This window comes from Barbus barbus, assembly GCF_936440315.1.
Source record: "Barbus barbus genome assembly, chromosome: 21".
Lineage (NCBI taxonomy): Eukaryota > Metazoa > Chordata > Actinopteri > Cypriniformes > Cyprinidae > Barbus > Barbus barbus.
Window position 1 is genome coordinate 16,767,066 of NC_136749.1, and position 27,565 is coordinate 16,794,630.

The 27,565-nt window shown below is 39.4% G+C and overlaps 1 protein-coding gene across 1 annotated transcript; it reads right to left on the reverse strand.

The window, feature by feature from the left end:
- Positions 1-12: 12 nt before the first annotated feature.
- On the reverse strand, positions 13-26,390 carry LOC306887492 (multiple epidermal growth factor-like domains protein 8). The gene is made up of 44 exons (XM_079445251.1): positions 26,128-26,390; positions 22,219-22,475; positions 21,424-21,587; positions 20,927-21,142; positions 20,649-20,829; positions 19,813-19,901; positions 19,500-19,713; positions 19,083-19,263; positions 18,396-18,541; positions 18,164-18,274; positions 17,122-17,273; positions 16,547-16,648; positions 16,270-16,417; positions 15,826-15,989; positions 15,288-15,473; positions 14,973-15,176; positions 14,038-14,280; positions 13,786-13,904; positions 13,528-13,659; positions 12,812-12,925; positions 12,623-12,706; positions 12,286-12,543; positions 11,990-12,174; positions 11,691-11,904; positions 11,121-11,361; positions 10,876-11,008; positions 10,503-10,756; positions 10,274-10,384; positions 10,069-10,187; positions 9,755-9,992; positions 9,503-9,674; positions 8,438-8,601; positions 8,208-8,343; positions 7,872-8,103; positions 7,649-7,775; positions 6,830-7,040; positions 6,277-6,491; positions 5,991-6,186; positions 5,306-5,474; positions 5,019-5,211; positions 4,310-4,480; positions 4,082-4,212; positions 3,663-3,795; positions 13-3,573 (listed from the first exon to the last, which is right to left on the reverse strand). The coding sequence occupies exons 2-44, from the start codon at positions 22,388-22,390 to the stop codon at positions 2,095-2,097; spliced, it is 8,604 nt and encodes a 2,867-aa protein (XP_079301377.1). The 5' UTR covers positions 22,391-22,475; positions 26,128-26,390; the 3' UTR covers positions 13-2,094.
- Between the last annotated feature and the right edge of the window lie 1,175 nt (positions 26,391-27,565).

The window sequence follows — 27,565 nt, forward strand, 5'->3', positions numbered from 1 at the left end:
AACAAACCCTGGTAAGCATTAATGTATGATATTTTATTATGGACAAACCGCTGTTAAATATCAAAGACATGTGCACCAACCACAGTAAAAACTGTAAAAGCATTTGAAAATGTCTGAACAGAACACAAAGCTTTCTTTACCATATTCTAACCCAAATCTGTTTTGGTCTTGTGCATAATTTACATCACAATCACTTTTTCTGGTTTAACCTAATAAACGAACCAATTTAGCTTAAAATTCCTTTCTCTAGAGTGGAATCAGAGATAAATATATGGCTTCTCCTGTTATGTTTCTGTTATTTACATTAAATAATCAATGTCAAATGAACACTTTTCAAAATATCTTCTAATTCACTATGATTTTAATAATAAAAAAAAAAATTTAAAAAAAGTTACTGTCTACATCAACCTGTCCTACATAAATACCAGATTACACAGAAAATAACAGTCCATCCTCAAAAAAAAAAATAAAAATAAAAATACAGCAATAAAGCAAAACAACGGAATTTCCATATAAATGGCAATACTGTAACAAACTGCAGTGTTTTCAATGTTTTCTCCACTTCATTCCATTACCTTATAGTGTCTCACCAGGAGCATACTATAATATGTTTAAAATTTCCATTGCACTTTTTGTTCAACACATCTCATAGATCTAGCTAAACATAACCCATCACTGAAATAAAAATGAAAATGCTGCAGCAACCCAGCTTGTGTGATAAATTTCATTGATCATCGGAAATAAAACATTAGCACATCGTTAATACATGCTGTAAGTCCTACAAAAATTAAACTAATATGAAATAATTAGTGTAAGAAAGGAAAAAAAAACAACAAAAAAAACAGTATCCTTCATTTCCTACACAATGTGAAAAAAAGTAACGTTCCTTGTTAATCAGCTTATTCCTTCATATATATATATATATATATATATATACATACATACACACATACACACACACACACACACACACAATTGCAGCACTAAAGATTAATGGCCTAAATTTGAATAGAAATTCAATCCTAAATTTAATACAAAAAGAGTGGGAGGATTCTGTCACACAGTTATATTAGCATCTGGTCAAGGCAAAGTGAGTAAAGGCATGTCATTAATGCAAACAATAAGGACGTGTGACCATAAACCATCGAATGACAGTCTGAAATGCATCTTCAGTCTGAATGAATATGTATAAAAATAAGCCAATGGCTCACCATGAAACAGACCTATTGACTAGATTCAAATCTGCTATATTACAGGAAGCATCGACCAGTCACAGCCATGACAAAATACCAGTAACAAAAGCACTACACAACTACATTTTCTTTTCTTTTTTTACAACAACTGTGCCGGTTTTTTTGCAGACAATCAATGTTTTGCACATTCAAGCGGACATGTTGCACCGTCTCTTGGTTTGGATGGCAGTTCAGATTGTCACATGAGGATATAAAGCACATTGGTTCAGCTGCAAAGACAACTTTTTCACCGGTCAATGTCATGCCGTAGTCATCAGCTTGTCCAGCTGATTTCAGTAGTGTATATAGGACAAAAGAATGCAGCAACAAAGCATGGAGATACGAGTAGTGCATTGCATAAAGGTTGCTGCTTTAAGTCAATATGGAGCTTTTTAGGAGTGATAAACAAGTAAACGACACTTAATAATTACAGTATATGTACAAGTCACATTTCCTATGATTCACCTTATTCCTCTCTTGTAATAAATACATCCCTTTTGTAACCCTCAACAGAGCAATAATTTACCAGCAGAATGCACAGGAAAATATTTTGAAAAATGAAAGTCAATGGGGTCCAAAATTGTTTGGTAAAAAGTCAGTGGAGTTCCAATGTCATTTGGTTTTGGAACCCATTGACTTTCTTTGTATGGACATAAACAGTTCTTCAAAAAAAACCTTGTGTGTTGCGAAGAAAAAAGTAAGTTAACGAAAGTGGAACGAAATGAGGGTGAGTAAATGCCAAAAATAATTTTTGGGTGGACTGTCCCTTTAACATCTCTGCAACTTCCTTTGTCCTTCCTGTTCACTCTCATGATTGTTTTTTCCTTTTCAATCTATTTCTCCTCATCTTCTTACGTTCTCTTCACATGGCCATGGTGGTTAGATGCTGATGGCCCAGCAAGCCTTTTCGGCCGCCCCCGGCACCAGGATGCGTTCCTGCTCCTCCGTGTCCGCAGTACTCTTGTAAATTCTGCCGCAACGTGACAAGTGCCGAACCCAAGCAGGCCCGGTTGGGAGCAAGGATGCCTCCTGGCAGCTGTATGAGCACGGTGGCCACCCCTGCCATCCCGTCATCTGTGGGCTCCAGAGTGATTGGCCCAACTTTGAAGGACGAGTACGAAAAGCCCATGAGCTGGGACAGGAAGGGGTCGGAGCGGCAGAAATGCTGGTAGCTGCTGTGTGAGGACGGATGATGGTGGTGGTGATGCGAAGTCGGGTTTGCCGTAGAGCTGGGTGCGTAGTGGTGAGTGTTCAGGTAGTGCAGGGGAAGGTGCTGCCCATTGTTGCCTCCACTCAGAGCGAGATGGTGGTGGTGGTGAGTGACAGTGCCTGTGCTAGGGTCGTGTTTGTAGGACAGAGCTCCGGGTCGTCCCCTCTGGCCCATCACCATGCCACCGAGCTTGCCTGTTCGGATGTGGGCGAGGGACACAGTGCTGCCCCCTCCAGCCGAGGGCAAGTAAACCAGCTGCGGCTCCTCTGGCTCTAGGTAGACAGTGAGTTTAGCAAACGGACGAGAGGCCATCTTGGTCATTTCTTGAATGTGGCGCCGCTGCTCACGGCGGAAGTCTAAGAACTGCTTGACTTTCCAGAGCAGCACACAGACAGACAGGAAGAGGAAGAAGCAGGAGAAGAAAACAGAGAAAAAGACAAAGAGGTCAATGTGAGCCTGGTCCTGTCGGAGAAAGAGGAGGCCTTGGGATTCTCCGTTATGAGTATCCGTGCCCACGCCGTGCAGAGCAATATAGAAGCGGCTGGACTTGAGCGAGTGCACTTCGTGCGGGAAGGTTATGACCACACGGTCCCGTACGCCACGTACAATCAACACCGTCTGTGGTTTCCACACAATGATGTAGGTTATGAGACCTTCGGTTCGTTCTTCCCGTATCTCACGTTCTGTCCCGTGTGACTTTGTGGCCTGCAGCGTGCCGAGCAATGCTGATGAGGAGTTCGCAAACACCTTCATGGGTGACGGTGGTGCGAGAGGAACCTCCTTTTCTCCGCGGTAAGTGGTCGCAGAGGTGGCCTCATCCTCAATCTTGATGGTATGCACACCGGTCTGGCGGTCGACCTCTACAATGAAGGTGTCGTGCGAATTGGACACATAGACCTCAACCTCTCCAAACGTAACGTCGATGGTGACACGGATATCCACGTTAGTGAACTTGGGCTGAGCCGAAAAAAACACTGTGCGGCCCCTAAGCAGATTGCGGATGTTAGGTTCATGGAAGCAGTTGACCTGTGATGTGGGGTCGAAGCAGCATTCATTGTCCACATTGAACTGCCGGTAGCACTGCCGCCCATTAACCGGATTGCCGTTAAATGAGTCTTTGCATTTCGCACACTGTAAGAAGAATAAACAGGATTTCATATAAGGTCTTATTTGTGAAACATGGAGTGTAATGTCATTGGTTGTAATGAACTGGCCGTTACCTGTTGTCTGTAACACTCTTTGCGGTCATTCTGTGGGCTGCTCAGACAGGATGAGGTTTCAGTGTTGTTCTGGCAGGGGCAGCCAGTGCCATCATGTTCATTACACGTGTCTGCATGGCCGTTACACTGACATCTACAAACAAACAATGGAAATATTTATGTTAGATCCAGAAACATTGTATTTTTTATAAAGGGATGTGAAAACCTTTGAGATGGAGACATTTTCCAATCTCTAATATGCTTTAGAAGCCACCTGCCAAATCGTTTTTCCAATTTTCCGTAAATATGCGCCAACTTTTGACAGTACAATTAAATAATATATTGCATATATATTTCACCCCGAAAGAATAAAAGTGGCAAACACCTAATGAAATATTGGAGCACAATTATAGACGATGCAAATTTTCTGATGCACTTACTTCTCACACTTCCCTTGCAGCAGGAAGTAGCCACTGAGGCAGCTCTCACACTTATCCCCCACACTGTTGTTCTGACAGCTCACACACACAGCATTGTCCTCAGTAGGGCCTTCTGTTGCCCATTGTTCAATCTGAAAAGCAAAAGCATATAATGAATGACTCAGGCCCTGCATCAAGTCTTCATATACCAAATACAGAAAGGAAAGACGATTTCCAAAAATTGCTTACACTCTCACGGTCCAGTGGATAGTCTTTTGGATTTTCCATTGCCCTCCGATGCTCCTCTTTGGACAGACATATGTCGCTGTTTCCTCTGCAGAATTCACGACAGGGGCGACACATCCCACCTCCCATGGCTGAGCCAACAAACAACGGCTTGCACTTTTCACAGTGCTGACCCTAAAAATAAGAAAGATATAGAGGTGACCTATAGTCTAATAATAACATAAACATAGTATTACTAGCAGTCTTCTTTTGAAGGAAATACTTTTCTTCAAGGACACATTAAATTGATCAAAAGTTACAGTAAATACTTTTATAATGTTACATAAGATCTCCTTTCAAATGAATGCTTTTAGAACTCTTTTCATTAAAGAATCCCTGAAAAATGTATCACAGTTTTCAAATAATATTAGCAGCACCACTTTTCAACTGTGATAATAATAAGAAATGTTGCTTGAGCACCAAATCAGCATATTAGAATGATTTCTGAAGGATCATGAGACACTGAAGACTGGAGTAATGGCTACTAAAGTAATGGCTTACCACTACAGGCAAAAACAGTAAACAGTATTTTAAATTTGTAATGTTTCACAATATTACTGTTTTTACAATTTTTTTTATTATAGAAATTCTGCATTGTTAAGCATAAGAGACTAAACAGAAGGCAATATATGAGGATATTTTCAATAACAGTATACAATAAATGCTTCAGTACCTTTGTGTTATTCTTGCACTCTAGACAGGTTTCCAGCTGAGAGATGCTTTTACAGTTACTGTGTTTATTACAGCGGCACTGTGAGGAGCAGTTCTCTCCAACAAACCCAAAGTGACACTGGCAGACTCCTGGGGACACACAGGTCCCATTAACACAGCCTTGAACGCACACTGGCTCACACTGGCCCGACACACTGAAAAAGAGAGTGAGAGAAGAAAATATAAATGAACTACTCAACCATGGGAAAGCCATTGATATTGTTTGGGAATGAAAGTTGTTAAATATACCTGCTGAGTACGTAGCCCTGTCTGCAGGTGCAGTGGTAGCCTTCAAGCAGATCATGGCAGTCCTGGGTGATGTTACAGTGGTGGTGTCCATTGGCACACTCGTCCTCTTCTGGGCAATGCAGGAAGGACCAGCTACTGTTCCACTGTGGGCAAAAAGCCTCACTCACACCTTCAGTAAGTAGAGAGAATAAAGAAAATTAAGTTTTAATCTCATTTAAAAAATAAAAATAAAAAAAATAAGTGTGTGTAATGTGTGGGGCCTAACAGCACAAACGTGGACTGCCTGTATGTTAGATCTCAAAAGTCAATATCATATCTGTGATACTTGATTCTTATAGGTCAATCATGTCAATGAGTGCTCAAATAATTGTATATTGTACATAACGGGATATTTTTGTGTTAACAGCAACACACTAGTACTACTTTTTTGTTTCTCATTACACTCTTCAGCCTCTCTCTTTTTCCAACACATGTTAGAATAACACATTTTTGCCTTCTTGTGTCTAAAAATGATTAATTTATGACTGTCTCCATTATTTTTGCAATAATGAGCAACCAATTGTACCCACATGAAACCATCCAACAATTCAGCCTTCTAAAACATTTCACTACTCATTACCTAATCATAAATTCAGTGTCATTATTTTCACTACCTTAATCTGCAGAAAGATTTAAATACATGTACCATTAAGTCCTCCCTGAAGACAGCGTCCTGCCCCGTTTCCTCCACGGACAGCACACCAGCCACACTGTGGCATAGAAATGCACTGAGAGCACTGAGTGAGCTGGAAGCACTGGGGAGAGCAGGAGTCTTCATCCGCGAGCAAACGGCCACACTGACCTGCCTCACAGCGCAATGGAACAAAGGAGGGGCTCATACACTGGAGAAGAAAGAGGACAGGTGACAAGGTTACTGGTTGAACTTCTTGTAGAAAGTTACCGAGTTGGAACAAACTTTATAAAAATGTTACCTGCTGCAGTGCCATGCTCCAAACACAGCGCTGCCAGCCTCCATCAGAGCCCCGAGAGCTTAAACACTGGCTGCAGGTTTTGATTTCATGGCAGGGTTCAGGGCAAGGCATTGGTGGAGAGGACTCCACTTGCATGGGAGACACGTTAAGCAAGGCATAGCTGAAACACGTCCAATCGTAAGTTGGGTTCACACTCAGAATACGTCTGGTCTCACCTGGATGGTTAAACCAAGAGTCAAAACTTTAGCCGTTTAGCACAAGTTGTTTTTGCTGGCCTTCATATAAACATTTCAGCATTCCCCAAGAAACACTTGCTGTGGGATTTGTTTCTCTGGGGAAGGCCACATTTCTGCAAGAGAATGCAAAAATGGTGATGGAAATTTTATGAGGTGGGAGGAAATCCTATATTTAAAGATTTTTTTCAAGCAAACAAGTTTCTCAGTGAGCGTAATACTTTTGCAACAGAATGCTGAAGTTTTGAAAACAAATAAAAAATCTTTGAAATCCTTTTAGGGGCTCCACAGAATCATGCTCATTGTGTGGTCACTCTCACCTGTGCGTTTGAACTGGCGTGTCCACATGCATTTCCCAGAAGCTGTGCATTTGGGGCAGTCAGAAGCCTCACAGCTGGTCTCAGTGCAGTTACTGGAGAGGAAGATCTCTCTTTGGTTTATCCTGCAGTCATGCTCTGATGTGCAACTTACTGAGCTGCTGATACATGCTCCCTCAGGACAGTTTGTGCACCACTTACACTGCAGAGCAGGCTGAAAAATTGAGAGAATTTCATGCCATTTTTTAATTATAAGATCAGCTTTAAATTTTAAACCTTTCCTATTGATCTTAGAAAGTTTAGCAATGTGTCTGTTCAGAAGTTTGGGGTCAGTAAGATTTTTTTATAGAAAATAATACTTTTATTCAGCAAGGACACATTAAAAGTGAGGCTAAATCCCAGTAAAAATCAAAAAGACGTTTATATCGTTACAAAAAAAAAATCTATTACAACTACATGCTATTTTTAATTTCTATTCAAATAATCCTGCAAAATGTATTTGTTTCCACAAAAAAAAAAAAAAATTTTAAGCAGCTGTTTTCAACATTGGTATTTATAATAAAAATGTTTCTTGAGCACCAAATCAGCATATTAAGACGATTTCTGAAAGATCATGTAACAGTGAAGACTTTTTTTCATGTGACTGACCACAAACATTTGAACAATACGGTACACAATATGATTTGTTTTCACTGGCCATAAAAAAGCCTAGTCAAATCTGTTAATTAGATACGGTTGGGCTATGCAGTGCTTTTACTAAATAGATCAGTCTTAAAATGCTACACCATGGGAGTACTTTGGATTGTGATGTGATGATCATACCTGCATAGGGCTGGAAAATGTTTTAGGATGGCGGGCCAAACATTCGCTGCAGGTTTTGAGTCTGCGACACTGATCTGGGGAACGGGGTGTGGGAGAACAGGTAGTCTGTCCAATAGCACAACCCAATCTGTTAAAAACAGAAGAGGAGATACAGTCATTTAAAAACACTCTGGTAGCCATAGTAGCCTACTGTGAATAAAGATGATACTAGTTCCTGTAGTACCTTTCTGCAGTATCTGATGAAGCACAGGTACCTCTGCACCACACACAGCTGCCAGTGCTGCTGTTACAGGCCTCAGGGGTGGGCAGCAGGACGCAGGGGTCACTTGGCAAGGAAAGAGTCAAAAGTCGCCCCAGCGTCACTCCATTAAAACCTCCAGACAGGAACAGACGACCACCCCACCCAGTCATAGCCAAGGAAACCGAACGGTTTACAGGTTCACCCACTGAGGACACTAGAGAAATGGTACAAGTAAAGGCCAACACAATTCTGTCAGTAAACACAGACTAGTGTTACCAAGTGCATAATTAATATACTGTATCCAGATATGACTGCTACCTGGCTGTATCCATGTGTTACAATTGATCTGATAGAGAGAAACTGTGTTGCTGTAATCCTCTTCCCCTGTCCTGCCTCCAACAATTACCATGGTGTCCTTCACTAAAGCAGCCGCATGGAAGAAACGAGAGAGAGGCTGGAGAAAGAGAGAGATGATTAATGTCATCTACCTGCCAAACTGCTTATGCATTCATCATTCTGCCCACCATTTGTTTGTTTGTTATAGGTACCTTGTTTCCCTGAGAGGGCACCAGTAAAGACCAAGTAAGATTGGGGTAATAAAGACTGTAAAGTTCTCCTGAAGGTTCTACAGCTTCAACGTGGAAACGGTAACCACCAAACACGTACACAGCATCAGTCTGTTCATGATACACTGCTGAGTGGCCATAAAGACCTGAAAAGGTGAAGGACAGAAGAAGAATTGAACCAGGAGTGTAGAGCTGCTTCACTTCATTTTAATATTGGTGTAATGGCAAATACTTTTTGCCCATTATTGGAGAAGAAAGTGAAGAATTAAGGATAGAAGTAAGATTTTTTTGTATATTTTTCAAAGTAGTATTTTATGGTCACAGAGGCACTCTGAAACTGTAATAGTGTGAAATATTAGTACAGTTTAAAATAATGGTGTTAAAATGTAATTTATTCCTGTGATATCGAAGTTAAAATTACTCCAGTCTTCATGATCCTTCAGAAATTAGTCTTATATGCTGATGTGGTGCTTATAAAATTGCATTTATTTGGCAGAAATCTTTAGCAATATTATAAAAGACTTTCATTAAATTAATTTAATGCACTCCTCCTAAAAGTATTAATTTCTTCTTGAAAAAAATGAACTGTAGTGTATACTTCTGTATACTATATTATAGCATACTATAGTATATTTGTTCATAAAACCCTTAAAAAAAACCCTACTTTATTGTAAACCATTTGAATAAATAATTTCTTCATGATGTGTACAGGTATTAAGCTTAAACTTTAAGTGAACAAAACAGGCAATTAAAATGTTAAGTGCAATTATTTGTAAGACAATTAATTGTCAGACATTTGACAAGCTAGGCAATATCACGTTCATAATCACAGACGAATCGCATTTGATTATGAACACGAAATTGCCTAGCTTGTCAGTGAACCATGGCTCTGTGTAGTTTGAAAGCAGGTGATGGCGATTTACTGCCAATCACGGAACCGGCTTTACTGACGAGATGCGCATGACAATCACATGCGATTAATTGCACAGTCCTAGTCAGACAAAATGTCCCAACTATGCCAGAAAAAGTGCAGTGCTCACTCTCTACCTGTAGGGGGTGTGCCAGTGTGTGGACTGATAGTCCAGTTCCCAGACTGAGGATTCAACTCCAGCAAATGATGATTAAAGCCATTCTCTGGTGAGTAACCTCCAATCAGCAGCACAGATGAGCCTCTTCGCACAGTTAGAGTGTGTCCAGCCACAGGGGGAAGCACTGAGCTCTAAACACAGACGTCAGTTAACACTCGACAGAGTTGAAAAGGAGAATAAGAGCACTGTGAGGATATTGAACATGTGATACCTTATATTGCTTCCACACCAGACTGCTGAGGTTCAGACACCATGTGTCGTTTGCAACACCTTTCTTTGTGACCCCACCAACCACAAACATTAAACTGTGAGTGGCTGCCTGGGAGCCAGAAAATGGGTCATGATTATACACCAGAGCAGAGGCATGATGGTATCGGGACAGGGGCATTGAATTTTCCTCCATTGAACTGGTCAACATTTGAGTCCAGCGACGATCAGCCACAGAATACCTAGACCAATAAAAATGTATTATAGAAAAATGTATAAAAAAAAGAGTTACATCAAGTACAATGTACAAGAATTTACCTATAAAAATTTCCCAGGATGCCCTCTGGGAGTGAGAGTCCTCCATACATCCAAAGAGTGCCCTGTGGCCCGGACACTAGGGAGTGACCCATCCTCTGGAGGAACCTGTGCGCTTTATTCTGTGGGAGGAAATGAAACCAAAAACTGAGAGCCTGTAAGAACAGTGACTCATTCCTATAGTCTTGAAAGAGAGAGTTAATCTTACTGCAGAGAGCTGAGTGTCAAGCAATGTTTCCCAAACCAGGCTGTCCGAGTCAGAGATAGAAGAACAGTCTGATCCAGCCCAGCCTTCTGTACACACACACAGGCCAAGGGTCTGTAAATGTATATGCAAACATGCAAGATGAGAACTGTGGGACATACCTAAAATCCATTTTAATGTGCTTCTTATGCTCTAAAGCAAAACAACTGGCTGCAATTAGAATGTCACACACCATATTGCAAATGCCTCTGCCTTCCTCTGCTCCACAATTCCCTGGACAGACAGGACGGTCACATTGTGGACCACCAAAACCATGGGGACATTCACAGATCCCATTTATGCACTGAGCTCCTGCCTGGCACTCGAGTGAAACGGCTGTACCCTCTCCAGAACTTGCATTTCCACATCGCTTCACCCAGAACGAAGCATTAAAACCCTGAGCACGCCCTGAGGTAACGTTTGCCTCAAAATACACAGATACCACCCCTAGAGAAGAAGAAATCACGTGATTTATAATTACATGGTGCTACCTTAAAAGTTTTATCTAACTTTGCTTTGCGTGTGATGAAAAACACAATTATTCAGTCCTTAGTTTTGTCAAGTACCTGATGTAGCCTCAACAGTAATTGGCTCCATTCTCGTTGTGCCACAAAATGCTCCAATAAGGTTGTGGTCAGAGTGCACAACATCGTTGCTGAGGAATTGTGGCAAGCCGTCAAATACGTAAACATAGGAGTTCTGTTGGATAATGAAATGCAAACATTTCTGGTCAAAAAATTGCTTGTAACTATAGTTTTAATGCTGTTTTGACAGTGATTGACAGATTAATGATGTGGAATAATCTACTCACTGTGCACTGTGTGTGTGAATCTGGGTGCCAGGTCAGCGCCACGGGTGGGCATGACTGCCCTGGCATGCATGGTGCCAAATCCTGGGAGACAGAGAGGACCCACAGGCAGTGAGAGAGCCCACCATGACCACCGACTGCTCCATGCCACCCCAGAGAGGAGGAGAGGGACAGGGGTACAGAGGAGGAAGAAGAAAGCAGAACAGAGCGACCCTGACACTGCCTGAAACAGGTACCATTGTTCCTGTGAGAGAAATGTGAATTTCAAATGTTACATATTGTATAAAACCAAGTGTTGTATTTTAGGATTAGACCTAAAATCCCACTGACTTCCATAGTATGGAACCAGCAACTGCTTACCAACATTTTATCAAAATAACTTCCACAGAAGAATAAAAAAAAATATAGGTTTGGAGCAACAGGAGAGAGTGCATGTTGACGACAATTTTTATTTTTTGGTGAACTTCAACAGACACCCAAATGAAAACCCCTGGTTTACGCCACATTTTTATCTGCCCTCAAATTTGAAGGCACCTTCCTCACCAAATAAAAACAGGTAATTCTCAGACTTACCTGGGGTCTCCATAGTATCCGGGCAGGCAAGATTCACAGTGTGGGCCCTGGGTGTGGTGGGTACAGTAGCACTGGCCGGTCTGGTTATGGCAGAATCCTTGTAGAGAGTCACCATGGCCGTTACACTGACAGGGAATGCAACCTTCACCCCCTGCCAAAGCGGAGCCAAAACTACCAGGCTTGCAGTGCTCACAGTGCGGCCCTGTTGTCCAGTCTGAGGAAGGAAAGAAAAATATAGTAGCTTATGATTACTAAAAGGATGTGAGAAATGAGGGTTAACACACAAGAAGGATCTTTACCCTGGCACTGATCACAGATCCCTGGAGCTGTAATACAAGTGCTGTGGAAGTTACATCCACAATCCACATCACACTCCACTCCGCTCAGCACTAGAGTGGCTGGATCAGATGTCCAGCCCAAAGAGCACTCACACTCAAACCGAGGACTCCCGCTGCACCGGCCCTGACGGCACTCGTTATAACATCTGAGAGAGAGCGTGAACATGATTATATATTACAAGGATGTACTATGATTATTCCTGATCTGTAATAAAGAAATACATCCACCCTTGCAACAGTGTAACAGAAAGTCTCACGTCTGGTTGCAGTGGTGCACTCCATCTCCTGTGAAGCCTCTCTCACAGTGACACTCGTAGGAGGTTGGGGTGTTCACGCAGGTAGCAGAGGGATGGCAGGTATGCAAGCCCAAGCGACACTCCTCCACATCTGGACAGGATGGGTAGGACCAAACGGCATCTCCGTCTCCTTCCATCCCTTCCAGCAGCTCCAGCTCCAACTCCATCTCCATCTCAAGCTCCATTAACCGAGGGGGCGATAAAGTTTGAGGCTCAGGGCTGATGGAAGAAGGAAGAGATGTAAATAAAATCAAATGACATTCATTTAGCCAATAGATATAAAATGTTTTAATCTTACCTGTTGGCTTTCACTTCAGCTACAGCCATACTACAGTTAACAGCCAAGGGGTCATCCATCCCACCCCAGTCACCTCTCAAACACCTGTGAAAACCAGAGGGGCAGGAAATAATATGAGGAGGAAAACAGAGATCAGGATTTACTAAACTTGATGGTTGTTTGGTGTATTCAGACATGTTGCTATCGTACCTGCCGATTGTGGGGTTGTTGTAGTCTCCACACCAGCCGCACTGAAACGTCTGTAGGCACTCTGAACAGGTGGCAAGTGCAGAGCACTGCTTACACTGTGGGACAGAGTGAACACTGGGGAGAGAAGATCAGAGAGGACAATTTTCAGCAAAAACAATAAAAGGCTATGCAGTTTAATACAACAAGCACTAGTGCAAATTAAGAAAATTATTACTACTAATATACTGTAATTCATTATAATAATTATTATTAATTCAATAGTAATATTTTGCCATCTTATTTTTATAATTACAATAATTACATTAATAATAAAATTTCATTATTATAATTATATTCACACTGACTGGGTTCCAAAAGAACAACATTGTAAATGTAAGGCAATGAAACTAAAGTCCACGTCCATTGTTTATTAGTTTTGTGACGGTTTAAATTTTTAAAGTGAACTGTCTAGAAAATTTTCAGTTATTCAGCCAGTCATTTACAGTTTAAACCACAAAAAGGAATCATCATTTACTCATTTACTCCCCCTCATGTTTGTCCTGTTTGACTTTTTGGAACGACATGAGGGTGAGTAATTAATGACAGAATTTTCATTTTAGGGTGAACTATCCCATTAAGCACTACAAGTGTCTAGTGTATGTGAACTACACAGGGGATTTCATTAGCTTTTATCAGACAAATGACCTAAAATCCCAGCAGAAGCTACACTAACCTACCTGTCATACCAGTCCCTGCACTCTCCATAGGGAAACTTTGTGAGGTATGCAGCAAAGTAGAAACAGGACTGAGCAGATTCACACCATGCACACTGACTGGAGTTAGACAAACATTCTCCACACGTAAACCTCCTGTTAAGAGAGAGAAAAGGGATGGTATACAAAAACTAAAGTTGATATCTTTTTGAGGTTCTTCAGCTTCATCAAATATTACATACACCAAATAATTCATAGACAAGTTTATCGCTTCAAACTCACTGGTTGCAAACTTTAGGACACCCTCCTGGTTCCCGGATAGACCCCTCCAATCTCCCACGGCGACTGCACAGATAATCTCCCTTCTTGCTGGAGTTGATCTGCCACTCACAGTAGGGGTCCTACAAACATTCAGACATGAGAGAAACTCCACTGCAGCCGTACAGAACATGAAAGCTGGTAAACAGACTGCATGCTGCTCTGGATCAAAACACTCATGGCAGACTTTCAGACATGTCGATGTGAATGCAGTACCTGAGTGCAAGCGGCACAGTCTCTATACTCCTCACACAGTGTGCAATGCTGAGGGTTGAGCAGTAGGTGGCGCTCTTCTCCTTGCGAGTCTATGCAGGGCTGCTGATCGACGTCAGAGCGCAGAAAACACAGGTTCATAGTGGGACACCAGCCACACGACTGATCAGACAGACAGGCCGAACATGAGCGGTACTCTGAACACGAATTGGAGCGGAAGGGTTCGAGGAACAGGAAAGAAATCTCCTAGAAAATGTTGAAAATTAAGAAAAGAATGTAAAAGAGCAATGAAGAGCATTATAAAGATAACATCAATAATAAAAGTCATGTTGTATAATTTTTATATTTTGTATAATTCATTATATAATTTTTAGAATATTGTATAAAGTGTTGGGGAAAGTTACTTTTAAAAGCAATGCATTACAATATTGCGTTACTCCTTAAAAGAGGCAACTAATTGCGTTACTTGGTTACTTTTTATTGAATTGAAAGTAATGCATTGCGTTTCTTTTGTATTACTTTGTCACCTGGCCTGGGCTTGCTTTTTCATTTTAATAACAAAAATACTTGCGTTACTTATTTGAAAAAGTGAATTTTCTTGTTCATTTTAAAAGTAATGAGTTACTTTACTAGTTACTTGAAAAAGTCATTTGATTACGTAACTCAAGTTACTTGAAATGTGTTACCCCCAACACTGATTGTATCTTTTGATTTAACCATCACATTTGAGTTATACATTTTAATCCTATATGCAACTTAAAATATTTATAATAAAAACAACAATTATTTTGGGGATTTAATAAAACAAAAGGCGCTTTCGCACCACGTAGTTCTAGGAACTAGCCAGCAGGGTCATTGATGATCATGTCTAATGAAGAAATGCACAATATGAATAAGAGTCTCCTTTTATATTGCTTTGTTCGGTAATAAACACTTACGCTGCCTCCAGGTAAAGCGGTGCGGTTCCAGGTAAGAGCCATCTCACTGGTCTGTCCTGATGCGGAGTTATTCAGGTAGCCCTCCGCCTGGATTAGGTACCAGTTTCCTCGTGTAAGATTCTGGAACAGACGGGAACCATCCGGCCGGGATAGCATACGGATCTCCTTCTCCTCCTGAGCGGACCACCTTCCCAGCACATCCGTCTACACGGAAGAAAGGTTTAGAAGAGACTTAGCAAGTTACATGCCTCAAGAGACTTTATGCCAAGCCTATCTTGTCTAAAAGAGGAAACCTGATTTTGTGATTTCCCATACCAGTTGAAGAGAGTTGGGTCCAGCAGCCATCTGAGCAGTAAAGTGGAGCTTTTGTATTCGAGCCCACATGGCAACAGTTTCCTGAAGGGCACCCCATAAGGGATGAATGAAACCCCGAAACTGCAGAGTCACATCCATCTCTGTAGAGGGATTGAGGATGATGGAGGTACTGCGCAGGATAGATACCTATAAAAAGTGTGCATGAGTGTAAGAGAGAAGGAGAGTAGAGGCTGGGTGGACGGCTCAGAGGAAGAGTTTACAGTAACAAATATACATTAATAATAACTGACATATTAAAAAATCAAAAGCTAATAAAATTGAAAAAAACAACAACAATAATACTAAAACTTAGCGAAACTTCAAACTAATATGAAAAGAATTATACTAAAAACACTGATTATTATAAGTGAAATCACAAGAAGAGGGCATAAACAAACAACTGTTATTATTTAAGGAGTGAAATTATATGCCTAGAGCAGTTGTATAAAAGAAGGGAAGTGTAGAAGGTCATGAGAGCTGAGGATTGAACTTGTCGTACCTTGTCAGGTTGTGACTGATTACGTGGATGCTGGAAGGTAAGCAGGTGCAGTCCCGGGACATAGTTCTCGGTGCGACAGAAGGGGAGGGAGGTGAGGAAACGCGTGCGCTCCCCCCACCAGCCGTACGCCCCAGAGATCTGGTCCACGCGGCATGCACTTTGCTCTGCCAGGGGTCAAAGTGTACAATATTTACTCATAATATGCCAAAGGAGTATACGCCACACACTCAGGTCACTTAACTTTCAAGTATATTAGCTTGTAAACCAGTGAAGAGCACATAGTAGTGATATTAACACAGAATGACTGCTAAAAGTCATCTACAAACAATACTCAGTAACACGTTATTTCACAGACTGTAAAAGTATCTAGAAATAAAGATTTACTGAGAACTGTGTGGTTGTTTTAACAGCCATGTTATGGTCTGCGCTCTCCTCTCTCTTTACCTGAAACAGGCAAGCAGGACTCATTCTGCACACACCAGCCGAATTCCCCAGAAACTCGTGGCAGAGAGTTTGGCACCCCACTGAACACCAGACACGACTGGCAGTCTGACAAAAAACGAGCCAGGCCCAGACATCCGGTGCTGCCACACTGTATACAAACACACATAAATCAGATGATGGAGTGAGAAACACAAGTGAAAATTACTTTTAGCATCAGAGGGGCATGAGTGGTCAAAAGCCACCAAAATGCAAATGAAGGAGCCTGGGGAAGTATTACCGGGTTGTTGGGCTGGTACTCCCGGCAGCGACCCTCACACCAACTGCACTCTGGATTCTTGAGGCATAAGCTTTCATCAGGAGCTTCAGCACATACTGTGTCCTGTTAGACAAAAACACACGCACACATTTACACACCTTGATATACACTACCAATCAACTGTTTGAGAACAGTGTGATTTCTTTTGAATTCATCAAAAAGTGATATTCAAGACATGCATAATGTTACAAAAGATTTCTGTTTCAAATAAATGCTGTTCTTTTATCATAGAATTGCTTTACACTAAAATATTAAAATATGAATATATAAGAAATGTTTGCATACAAAATCAGCATATTATAATGCTTTCTGAAGGATCGTGTGACTGAAGACTGTAATGGCTGAATAAATCAGATTTTAAAGTATATTAAAAGAAAATAGTTATTTTAAATTATAATAATATTTCACAATATTAATGTTTGCATTTTTGATCAAATAAATACAGCATTGGTGAGCATAAGCATACTTTCAATAGTACAAATACTTACAGAAAAAAAACTAAAAGAAACAGAAAAAGTATCATCTAAATTTATTACCCTGTCTCCTGGGTCACTGCTTACAAACAGCGGTACTTTATATGCCACAAGGTCACGATGGGCAACCCCACTGTAACCGCCAGCAACTAGCAGCACACGGCCTTCCATGACAGCTGCGACATGGGAATATCGGCCCCTCACCGACGCACCTCCTATAAGAGCACAGAGGACATTTCAGAGAACAAATAATATGCACAAATAATTAAAAAAACTCAGAGTGCCTCACATCCACTACTGAGGGCTACTGTCATTTTACACATTAACATAGAATATGTAAGTCTTGTGGCTATACTTTTGAAGCACTGTATATTTTAACGTTTATGGACTGGCTTCATTTGCTTCCATTGTAATTGCCTCAATTCAACCCTGATTTTATTTTTAAGAAAGGCAGGTTGAAAAATACATTTTCTGAAATCAAAAAATCAATAGTAATCAATTGCTGATTGAGCTTAACTCAAAACATCCCTTTATGTAGATCCTGAAGTAACGATGTAAATAACATATTGATAATAACTAAAGCACGGAAACAATAAAATGCTGTACGGTTAAAGAGTTAGAAGAAGCCCCCAGTGAAATTCACAATATTCTAGCGGGCTAAACTGAAGCATCATTATAAAATAAAACCAACTTTCAGAAAAATGTCTTGCAAACCAAAAATAACAATGCCAAAAATCCTGACAGGCACTATGAGGGGTACCAAACCTATGTCAGCTTCCTGTGGTTAAGTTACAACATTTAAAAAAAAAATCTGAGGGGAGTTTTACTTCTCATCAATCCATTTGTTTAAAAGCTGCAGGCAAGTAAATCTGCATCAGACACAAGGGAATTTACACAACAAATGACCTCTCAAGAGTAGGTCATAACAAGCCCCCAGTCAGGCTTAAACATCTTGAACATGAGTTCTTACAGGCTCTCCTGTTATTCGTGCAACAAATCCTCAGGGAAACATGGGTCATCAATTGCATACATCATCATACTTCATCTCCTCTCTAAACATATCAAACAGATTCACTCCGTCTCGGACCATTAAATATACACTTACGCTGACTGAGGCTCTCTCCAACAGACACCCACTGATGGCAACCAAGATGATAGAAAAAGATCTCCTCATCGTAGCACTTCTCTTCCATGTAGTGGATATGAACATTCCCTCCTAAGAGGAAAAACAGATCTCCATTAATTAAAAGTCTTCACATTCCATTCACTCAGTCAAACTGCAGACACAATGAGATTGTCTGTAGCTCTACTACTATGTCAATGTGATTGCTACTTACCGTACACCACCATGTAGTTGCCGATGACGGTGGCAGAGTGGAATGCTCTCTCCCTCGGGCCACTGGCAGGAAAACGTGAACGGAAGGAAGTCCAAAACCGTTTCTCAACATGGAAAGCATCAGTTGAGTTCACACGCACACTGAACCTTGAGACAGGAATAGATGGTAACATTACAAATCAAAAGAACAAAAAAGCCAGAAAATATACACAAGTAGCAGATTACTGTCTTGAATTTATTCATGTGATTTTTCCTTATGAACTACACTACAGGAACACATTCCCAACTTAAATTTTGCATCTGTTTTAGCATTTCCAGCTGTCAGTCAAGTCAAATTGTTCTGTATAGTGCTTTTCTCAATACACACAGCTTTACAGAAAATCATGATGTTAATTTTTACAATATCTTCCTGCCTGACAGCCGAATTTAGTTGATTAGAGCTGGGCAGTTTACATTTTGCAATGATACAAGCAATCGAGCAGTTGAAATATGCTATATAGTGCATACATAGAGCTCTACATGTGTATACTGTATGTATGCAGATAAACGTATGTGGACATACACATTGTATCAAATTTTATATAAAGAGCTGGGATATAATGGTTTAGATTTTACAGTGATATAAGCAAACACTTTATTTACTATAAATTCAGCTTATACTACACACACACACACAAGTGTACAATACCTAGCTGTGGTAGGTCTGTGTCCCCCATATACCAGCAGTGTTTTGGAAGGGGCATGGTAGACCATGCTGTGTCCTGCAGTAGCAGGTGGTTTTCCGCCTGTAGGCTGAACTGCTTCCCACACTCCATCCCTCAACCGGAACCGGTACAGCGATGAGGAAAACATGTCCTCCTCTGTCCTTCCTATAATGACAGGTCGATCAATTATTTTTAAAGAAAAGTAAAAAAAATATATAAAAAGACAACAATCAAGGGAACAACACAACCAGAAAAGTTGGACATTTTAGGGGACAGAGGGCAGGAAAGGAATGAAGAGATGAGCATCATGATCTTTGCCTGTGTTTTTCACAAAATGACAATAATGCTCACGTTGCTCTTTTTATATTCTCCACTAAAGAATAAGAATACAATTTACTCACCCCCAAAAACATACAGATAGTTGTCTACTATTGCTGCTGCGTGATTTGCCAGCCTTGGTGCCCCTGAAGCGTTTGATTGGCCTAGCTGCTGCCATTCATCTTGCTGTGCACGGTACACCCAAACATCACTAGCCAATGAGTGGTTGGCAAGCTCACCGCCATAGATGACCATGTTGCCTTGCCATTCTACTGCTGTGTGGGAATGTCGAGGAGCCTGATACAAATATATTATTAATTAGAGCATCATTAAAATGAAAAGAGGTCATTAGAAATACGAAAGACAAAAAAAAAAAAAAAAAGAGAAGAAACTTACTGGACTATTTAAATATGATCTCTGTTCCCAATTATTGGTTGAAAAATTGTAAACAACAAGGTCCTCCAGTGCTCTGTTCAGATCAAACCCTGTAAATAAAGACCAAGGGTTAAAATAAATCCCTCCACAAGCTTACTTTAAAGCTGAGGTTTTAAACTTAAGAAGAGTAGTAGTTATTCATTTTTTACTGCCATGTCAGCATCTAAGCTTATCTTCATGGCAAAAATGGAATTTGAATAATACAAGAGTTACATAAACAAAATAAAAAACAAGCTAACACAAAAATACAGCAGTTACAATTATACAAGATTTTGCAAATTTACACATGATAACGAATCTAAAATATTTTCTGGTAAGATCTTACTAAAGTCTAAAATTGAGAGGAAAACAAGACTTTTACTAAATGTATTTTTAAGGCTTTCAAAGTTAACAACCACAAATTAGATATTAATTCAATAATGTTTTTGTTTTTTTACATTTACAAAGTTGCTATTGCTATACCATTTTGTTTTTGCTTTTGTAAGGTGGAAAAACTATATATTGTTAATCCATAAAAATGCTGTATAAAAAACAAAAACAAAATGTTGTTCATATTTTACAGATAATAATCTAGCAAACTGATTGACTGATCATATAAAAAACAATTATTTAATTTTGTAAACAACTACTTAATTGTGTTATGCTTGAAACATTAAGCTTAATATTTCTATCACACAAGTATAAATGGGTTTTCATATATGTAAACATGTAAAATAGCTGCCCACATTCCAAATCATGATAAATGATTAACAATTAGTCAGTGATGGGAAAGGTTAGCTGAGAAACCTTCACCTTACCTCCAAACATGTACATGGCTCCAGTGGAAGCCAGGTAAACCCCAGCAGAGGCGGTGCGAGGGGCTGCTTTAACGTCACCTGGGCTCACCTCCCACCAGTGCCCTGCCCCACTGTTGTCACGGAGACCCAGCTGACAGTTCTGTCCCACAAAGCCAGGGCTACAGATACAATGCTCACCCCTCTGTTATCGAGAGAGGGAGACAATACGTGACATTAAAACAACAAAACTACATTCTGTACTCACTTTATGCATAATGCAGAGGCTACTTTTTGCCTACCTTATCACAGCGACCATGGTCATGTTGAGTGCAGACCTGGGAGCAAAGAGGGGTACTGCAGTCCATTCCTCCCCACCCCTGATGACACTGACAGCGGGCAGTAGCTACGTCACAGCGCCCATGACCACCGCAGTCCCCAGGACAAACTGAAAATGTGTACGTGGCATTGAACCCCAGCAAGTTGTAGTTGGCGTCGCTGAAGAGATGCAGCAGCATCTTGTAAAGAACATAACAGAAGATTAATTATGATGAGTGTGGGAAAATAGACACAGACTGTGAACAAGACGTCTATCAACTGAGCACTGGCATAGTTTCTTATGACTCACAGTGTTATAAAAGGGACACATGCTGAGAGAAATGGAAAAACCTAAAATGGAGCTTCCTTTCTTCACAATCTCATCGAATCAAGAGCATTAAAGGGAAGCATTTTGATTCTCTGAAAAGTAAGGCTCAGAGGCTCAGTTGAACAAATGGTATAAACTGATACCTAATCTTACCTTACCAGACTTGGACTCAATTGGTTGTGGTAGGGTGGTGCCACTTAAACTTGCCAGTAGAGGGCTCTGGTAGGAATCACCATCATAGACAAAAAGATAGTCATAGGTACACTCCGTCTCCATAAACGTGAAGTTAAGCACAATGCGATGGTTTCTGCTGGGAGCTGAAGGAGGACAGAAGAGTTCCCATTACAACCAGAAATAAAAAAACATACAAGTGCTTGTCTTAATATCACCTTCAAGAGATAGATATTTGAAATAAATATACAAATTGAGAGAAGGGTCATGGTCACTCAGTTACTCAAATTGGTAGTTGTAATAATTGCTAATCAAGCCATCACTACTAACAAAGTTGTAATGAAACGGAAGTAGCAACAGATCTTTTCTTCTGTGTTGTGAAATATATCCAAGTAAAATTGATAATCAAATAAAGAACATAATGAAAGGGGTGCAGACTTGGTTCTATCCATCAGTGGTTGTTTTGATGGAGGCAGATCTTAATGCAAACTTGAGGTCGCTGTAAGAAAGGGATGGGATTTAAGTAAACTAAATGATTGGAAAATTTCACCAGAAGATCCAGTTATGACATTTTTAATTCAAAATTCAATTAAATGTAAAAATGAAGCATGCATGGATTCACAATAAGATGAATAACATGCATTTACAAAAAACACATTTTCATTTTATGCCGACTTTGAATTACAAGCAAAACAGTCATTTGTTTAAATCCTACTATATAATAATAATGCTTCTTTCATTCAACAGCCCTTTGTTTTTATAGTTTTTGACACCAACCTTTGATAAGCCACTCGCAGTTCCCATTCACAGAGTAGTTTCCTGGTCCATCTGTGACATATCCTGGGACACCCCGCAGAACGTGTCTTTGGCCCTTACAGTCTCCTGCCCAGGTAGCAGGTATCAGAACCAGCAAGACAGGCAGCAGGACAGTCGGGATGTGAGAAGCCATCCTCTCCTTCACCCACCAAGGGCAAAGTGAGAAAAAGATGGAGAAACTACTGGAGGGTGGTTGGACTTGCTCACAGTATGGAGACCTGTAGAGAGAGAAGAAACAACAACTGTGAAATTATATATAAATAACGCACCTTAAGCAAAGCATATGCCTATACATTCACGCAATAATATGGCAAAAAAAGTGCTAAAAAAAGAACGTCTATTTATGTTATTGCCTTTGTTTTATTTGTGGTGACATCCATCCTGACATGCATTCAGCTCAGTTGCTTTATAAGTTAATGCTCTCATTTTACAGATATCCAGGTAAATTAACAAATGTTTAGATTTTTTCAATAATGACTTTTCTGAAACACTTAGATTTATCTATAACATTTCGATTTATAATTAATCTATAAATGTGAATGAATCTATAGTCAGCTATAGGTTTCATCTTAATACTTTGTCATAATATTGAGAATTTTAGAAAAAAGTTTTTTTTAGAAAAGCTTATTAAAACTATCTGTATATCTGTAAAATGTGTTGCAGAAAGCTCACTGAGATTAATAACAGCAATAACAGTAAACATGCATAACTGCTGCTTTGTACAAAGCAGTTTTTGATGACATACAGAAAATACTAGGGCTGCAACTAACGATTATTTTGATAATCGATTAGTTGGCCGATTATTCTTTCGATTAATCGATTAATCGGATTAAAAAATATTGACCAAAAAAAACACTATTCTACATTCTGCCCAATGTTCTACAAACAAACGTGACAACTGAATGCTATGAAAACATACAGTGCTTAATTTATTAGACCACTTATCATAATAAAGAGAAAACATATTTTAGAAATTTGTCAAAAATTTGTTTAAATTTAAAAATGTTATTGTCATTTATTGGACATAATAATAAAAAATGGCCTCATAACAGCTTGCATTCTTGCTGGTATTGTTTATGTACTTTTTGACTGCAATTGGGTATCGCGGAAAAAAAATACTCAAATAAAAAATACAAAAAAAAATAAGTGCTCTGGTTTTCTTTCATAGATAACAGCAATAATGATATTATAGCATTAAAAATAGCCTACTACTGTTACTAAAGAGCTTACACATATTGGAGTACTAACCAGTACAGAAAGCCGAAAAATGATTTTGGTTATCACCAATACTGTTACTTTAGAGCAGCAGTGGCACAAACCTTACATAAACACATTGTTAAACTTACATAAATTTGTTAAGCATTGTAAAAATTGAATATAGTTTAAACCTCTATTAAAAATTAAAATAATAAAGATAATAATAAAGACGAATAAAAACACAAACTCAGTGTTAACCAACAGGTAAGAGTAATGTTCTGCAGGAACTACTTTGATCACAGTCACCTCGTCATTTCTTTATCCTGTAAAAGGCCGTTATGGAGCGTCTCATGTTTATATTCAGACAGACAATTACACGCTGTTATCCCTTTAAAGTTCCTACTCTCATAAAATATTCGCACTGCATGTTGACTTTTAAACCTTAAATTAACTTTCAACAACAGATAATTCAGCACAGTGGATATGTTTGCGCTGAAAAGCCTATTAATTGTCTCCCTCTCTACTGTGTTCTGTCCGTCTGACACGCGTGCGCGCGCCCGCCGCGCCGGCGCTCATTCGGTATTTTAAACTTAACACAGACTGTCAGGACGGACCTTTATGCAAAAATGGAAATGCTCGCGTGAATTTGTGGCATTTATAGATAAGGATATGACCGTAAACTGAACGTTTTTGCGCTGAGGACGCACACGCATCTGTCAAAGCGCCTGACAGGGCAAGCCATTACTCTTATGCATTAACTTAAAGCTTAAAATAAAGAATTATCATGTTTTGGGCAGCTTGGATCACGTGCTTCTCCGGCAGAATCTCATTCTGTTTCCTCCACTATTTTTAGATGCATTTTGTCCATAGAAATGCATTATTCAGTGCCGTAATTTGACTAACCAGCTGAAGTTGGACGTACACTGTGGGCAGACCCGATTAATCGATAATGAGAATCGTTGTCGATGATTTTCATAATCGATAATAATCGATTTTATCGATTAGTTGTTGCAGCCCTAGAAAATACACATCAACATTATACTTATTTATCTTTTAACAAGCAATAACTGCACTGTACACGACTGTAGACCCGGACAAATGTATATTACAAAGCAGTCAACTCCTTTTTGGCACAAATGGAACCTAATACTATAAAGCCTTTATACATTCATTTCTAATACCTCTAAATTATCAGCATGATAACTTAGCATGATAAACTTTGCTGTAAAACTTGTGCACATCCTTCCACATGCTTTTCCTTCATAATGTTTCTGTACATATTTCTCAGTCATCATTGTATCGCATTTTGTTTTTTGACCCTCACAATTAAAACTCATAGATCATAAAACTAAAAGAAGCCTTTACAGAGCAAATCAGAGTGACAAATAATATTTATATTCATTTTAAGCAGCCTGCTATAATATTATAAAAAAATCTCACTTATTTACATAAGGTCTCAGAATTTTACTTACATTTTTTTGGGCCATATAAATAGCAACATCTGCACCAAATTGTATATTTTTGCGCAGTTTGAACCTTTGAGTAAAACTGATGTGTTTTTCCTATATGTATGAGCTCCATGTTCTCACAATATCATGCTATATGAGCCATAAAAGGCTGATGTATCAAAAGATACAAAATATGAAACATTTATGTAAACTTTCATTTATGTTTTATAGATGTCTAAAGATTAATTAAACTTCCATTATTAAAGAAAAAATAGATGATGTATAGATTCATATTTAAGGCTTTATAAGGTTAAACAGAATGTTAGCAGAATAAGACTGTTTTTATACATAATTTGTATTATCTATCATTAATATTGTTGCTTTAAATTTTGTCATCACTTACACGGAGCACAAACTGTTATTTCGTTGTCCTATACCAGGGGTGTCAAACTCAGTTCCTGGAGGGCCGCGGCCCTGCAGAGTTTTGTTCCAACCCTACTCCAATACACATACTATGCAGTTTTCAATTGAAGCTGAAGGACTTTATTAGTTGGATCAGGTGTGTTTAATTAGGGCTGCATCTAAACTCTGCAGGGCTCTGGCCCTCCAGTAACTGAGTTTGACACCCCTGTCCTATACAATGGCAAAGCCTTATTATCTAGTCTTATCTCGTCAAAAAGACAACATCTTATGCAAAAGGCATGGCTGCAAAAACCAAAATATAGTCGTCTTTGAAAAACTGCAATACACCCAAAGCTGCTAAGTAGCACAAATCTTGTTATGAAAACAACACTTTCAACACCAAACTCAAACTATTTTACAAAAAAAAAAACACAACACACACACACAAAGTTACGCGTCATAAGAGCTAAAAGGGATACTTGACTTTTTAAACTAGTGACGTAAAGTCCAGAGGTTTAGCTGACACAAGCATCATTGTAACAGCAATGCTGAGCTAACGGTTTACTTTAGTGTTAGCTGCTAGCTGTTCTGTCATCATATTTAACCGACTGTGGTCCCTTGTTAAATACATAATTACAATAATACATATAGCAGTGTACACCTGTCCATTGTCCAAAGTTCAGTATTTACCGATTCGTATCAATCAAAGAGACATTTCAAATCGACAACCGAGCCTTCGCTTTAGCTGAACAGGCTAACTGACTAGCCATGTCTATCCCGCTAGCTGTCGGAAAAAGCAAACAGTCTCCACTCATTCACTCACCAATTCCCGAGTCTTGGTCTCCATGTTTCTAAAGCATAGAGATTTTCGTAACTTACATCCTGTATCAGATAGAATAATAAAAAGACGCGTTGAGCGCTGCAGCTATTGTTGTGCAGCGGCGGCTGCGGAGCCCAGCGGCGGTTTAAAGCGCGAGACCACCGCGGATGATGGTGATGTGTGAGCTGCAGGAATCAAAGGCCTCGAGCTCCGCTCACAGAATGGCTTTATTTACGAAACATCTCCAGATGTTATTAGGAACAACGTGCGCGTCCTCTCTGTTTTAACTTCTGGCTAAATCCAAGCAATAACTGTTACAACCTCAGCCTTGTGCATGAGTTTGTTCCCTGATATTCAGGACAGTTGTGTTTGTTAACTGGGGAGGTGTGTGTGCTTCCAGATGGTTGTCAACAACACAAAACCTAATAACCGTGTGCATGCAGAACGGGCTCTCTGCTGGTCTTTTGATAGTATTGTATTTCATTCTCATGTAACACGGGTTTCAAACTTTTTTTTATCTGAAGACTGGTGATGATGATCTACTGGCAAAATAATTTATGTGTTAAAACAATAGTAACAAGCTTGATATAGACATGAAGACAAATTATGGAATGATTCAACAGGCCAAATAAACAAATATGTAACAATATATAATAAAATTATTACTTTTTGTTTGTTTGTTTGTTTTATTTTTTATTTCAAGGCATGTATTTGAGGCATCATTTTACATAAACGGACAGTGTACATTTTGATCATTATGCCAAATTTATTTATTCTTAATTTGTTTAATGGTTATTGCAACATTTTTTTATGTAAAATAAAATACTTTACAAATAAATAAATGTATTTCAATCATAAATTATTTATTTGTTATTTACTTTTATTTATTACAGCACTGCATTACTATGGAGGGCCAATTTACTCAAAATTAAATTATTAAATAAATGTTGAAACATAAATAAATCGTTAAATACATAATGAAATACATAATGAAATTAATTTATTTATGTATTTATTTATTCTTCATTTGTTTATGTATTCATTCATTCATCTATTTATTTATTTATTCATTCATTTATTTCCTCCCTCCACATTTAATTTTCAGTGTTAGGTTCCTTTCAAACTGTATTTCTTTGGTCTTTCTAATTTAGGTGCCTTTTTCTTGTGCTTTAATACTGGCAGTGTTGTCGCGGCTTGTGTAGCTACTGTAAATATTTTTTTACAGTCTATGGTAAATACAGACCAGTATCATCTTATTCTGTCGTATTTTCCAGCGTTCTCCTCTGAACAATGTGTGCCATGTGCTTAGATCAGGGCCGGCGCCAGGGAGGGGGGGGGGGGGGGGGGGCACTCGCGGGCCGTGCCCCCCCAAACGAGTTACTGTGCCCCACCACTTTCCATCCTCCCTCCTCCTTGTTGAACGCGATCGATTTTGAAAGCG

Excerpts from the sequence above, each read along its gene's own strand:
- LOC306887492 (XM_079445251.1), bottom strand. The coding sequence starts at position 22,390 with ATGGCTTCTCACATCCCGACTGTCCTGCTGCCTGTCTTGCTGGTTCTG. Across the intron at positions 13,905-14,037 it reads ACTGTGCCGCTTGCACTCAG|GACCCCTACTGTGAGTGGCA; the intron begins GTACTGCATTCA and ends GAATGTTTGTAG. Across the intron at positions 10,188-10,273 it reads TTGACACTCAGCTCTCTGCA|AATAAAGCGCACAGGTTCCT; the intron begins GTAAGATTAACT and ends TTCCTCCCACAG.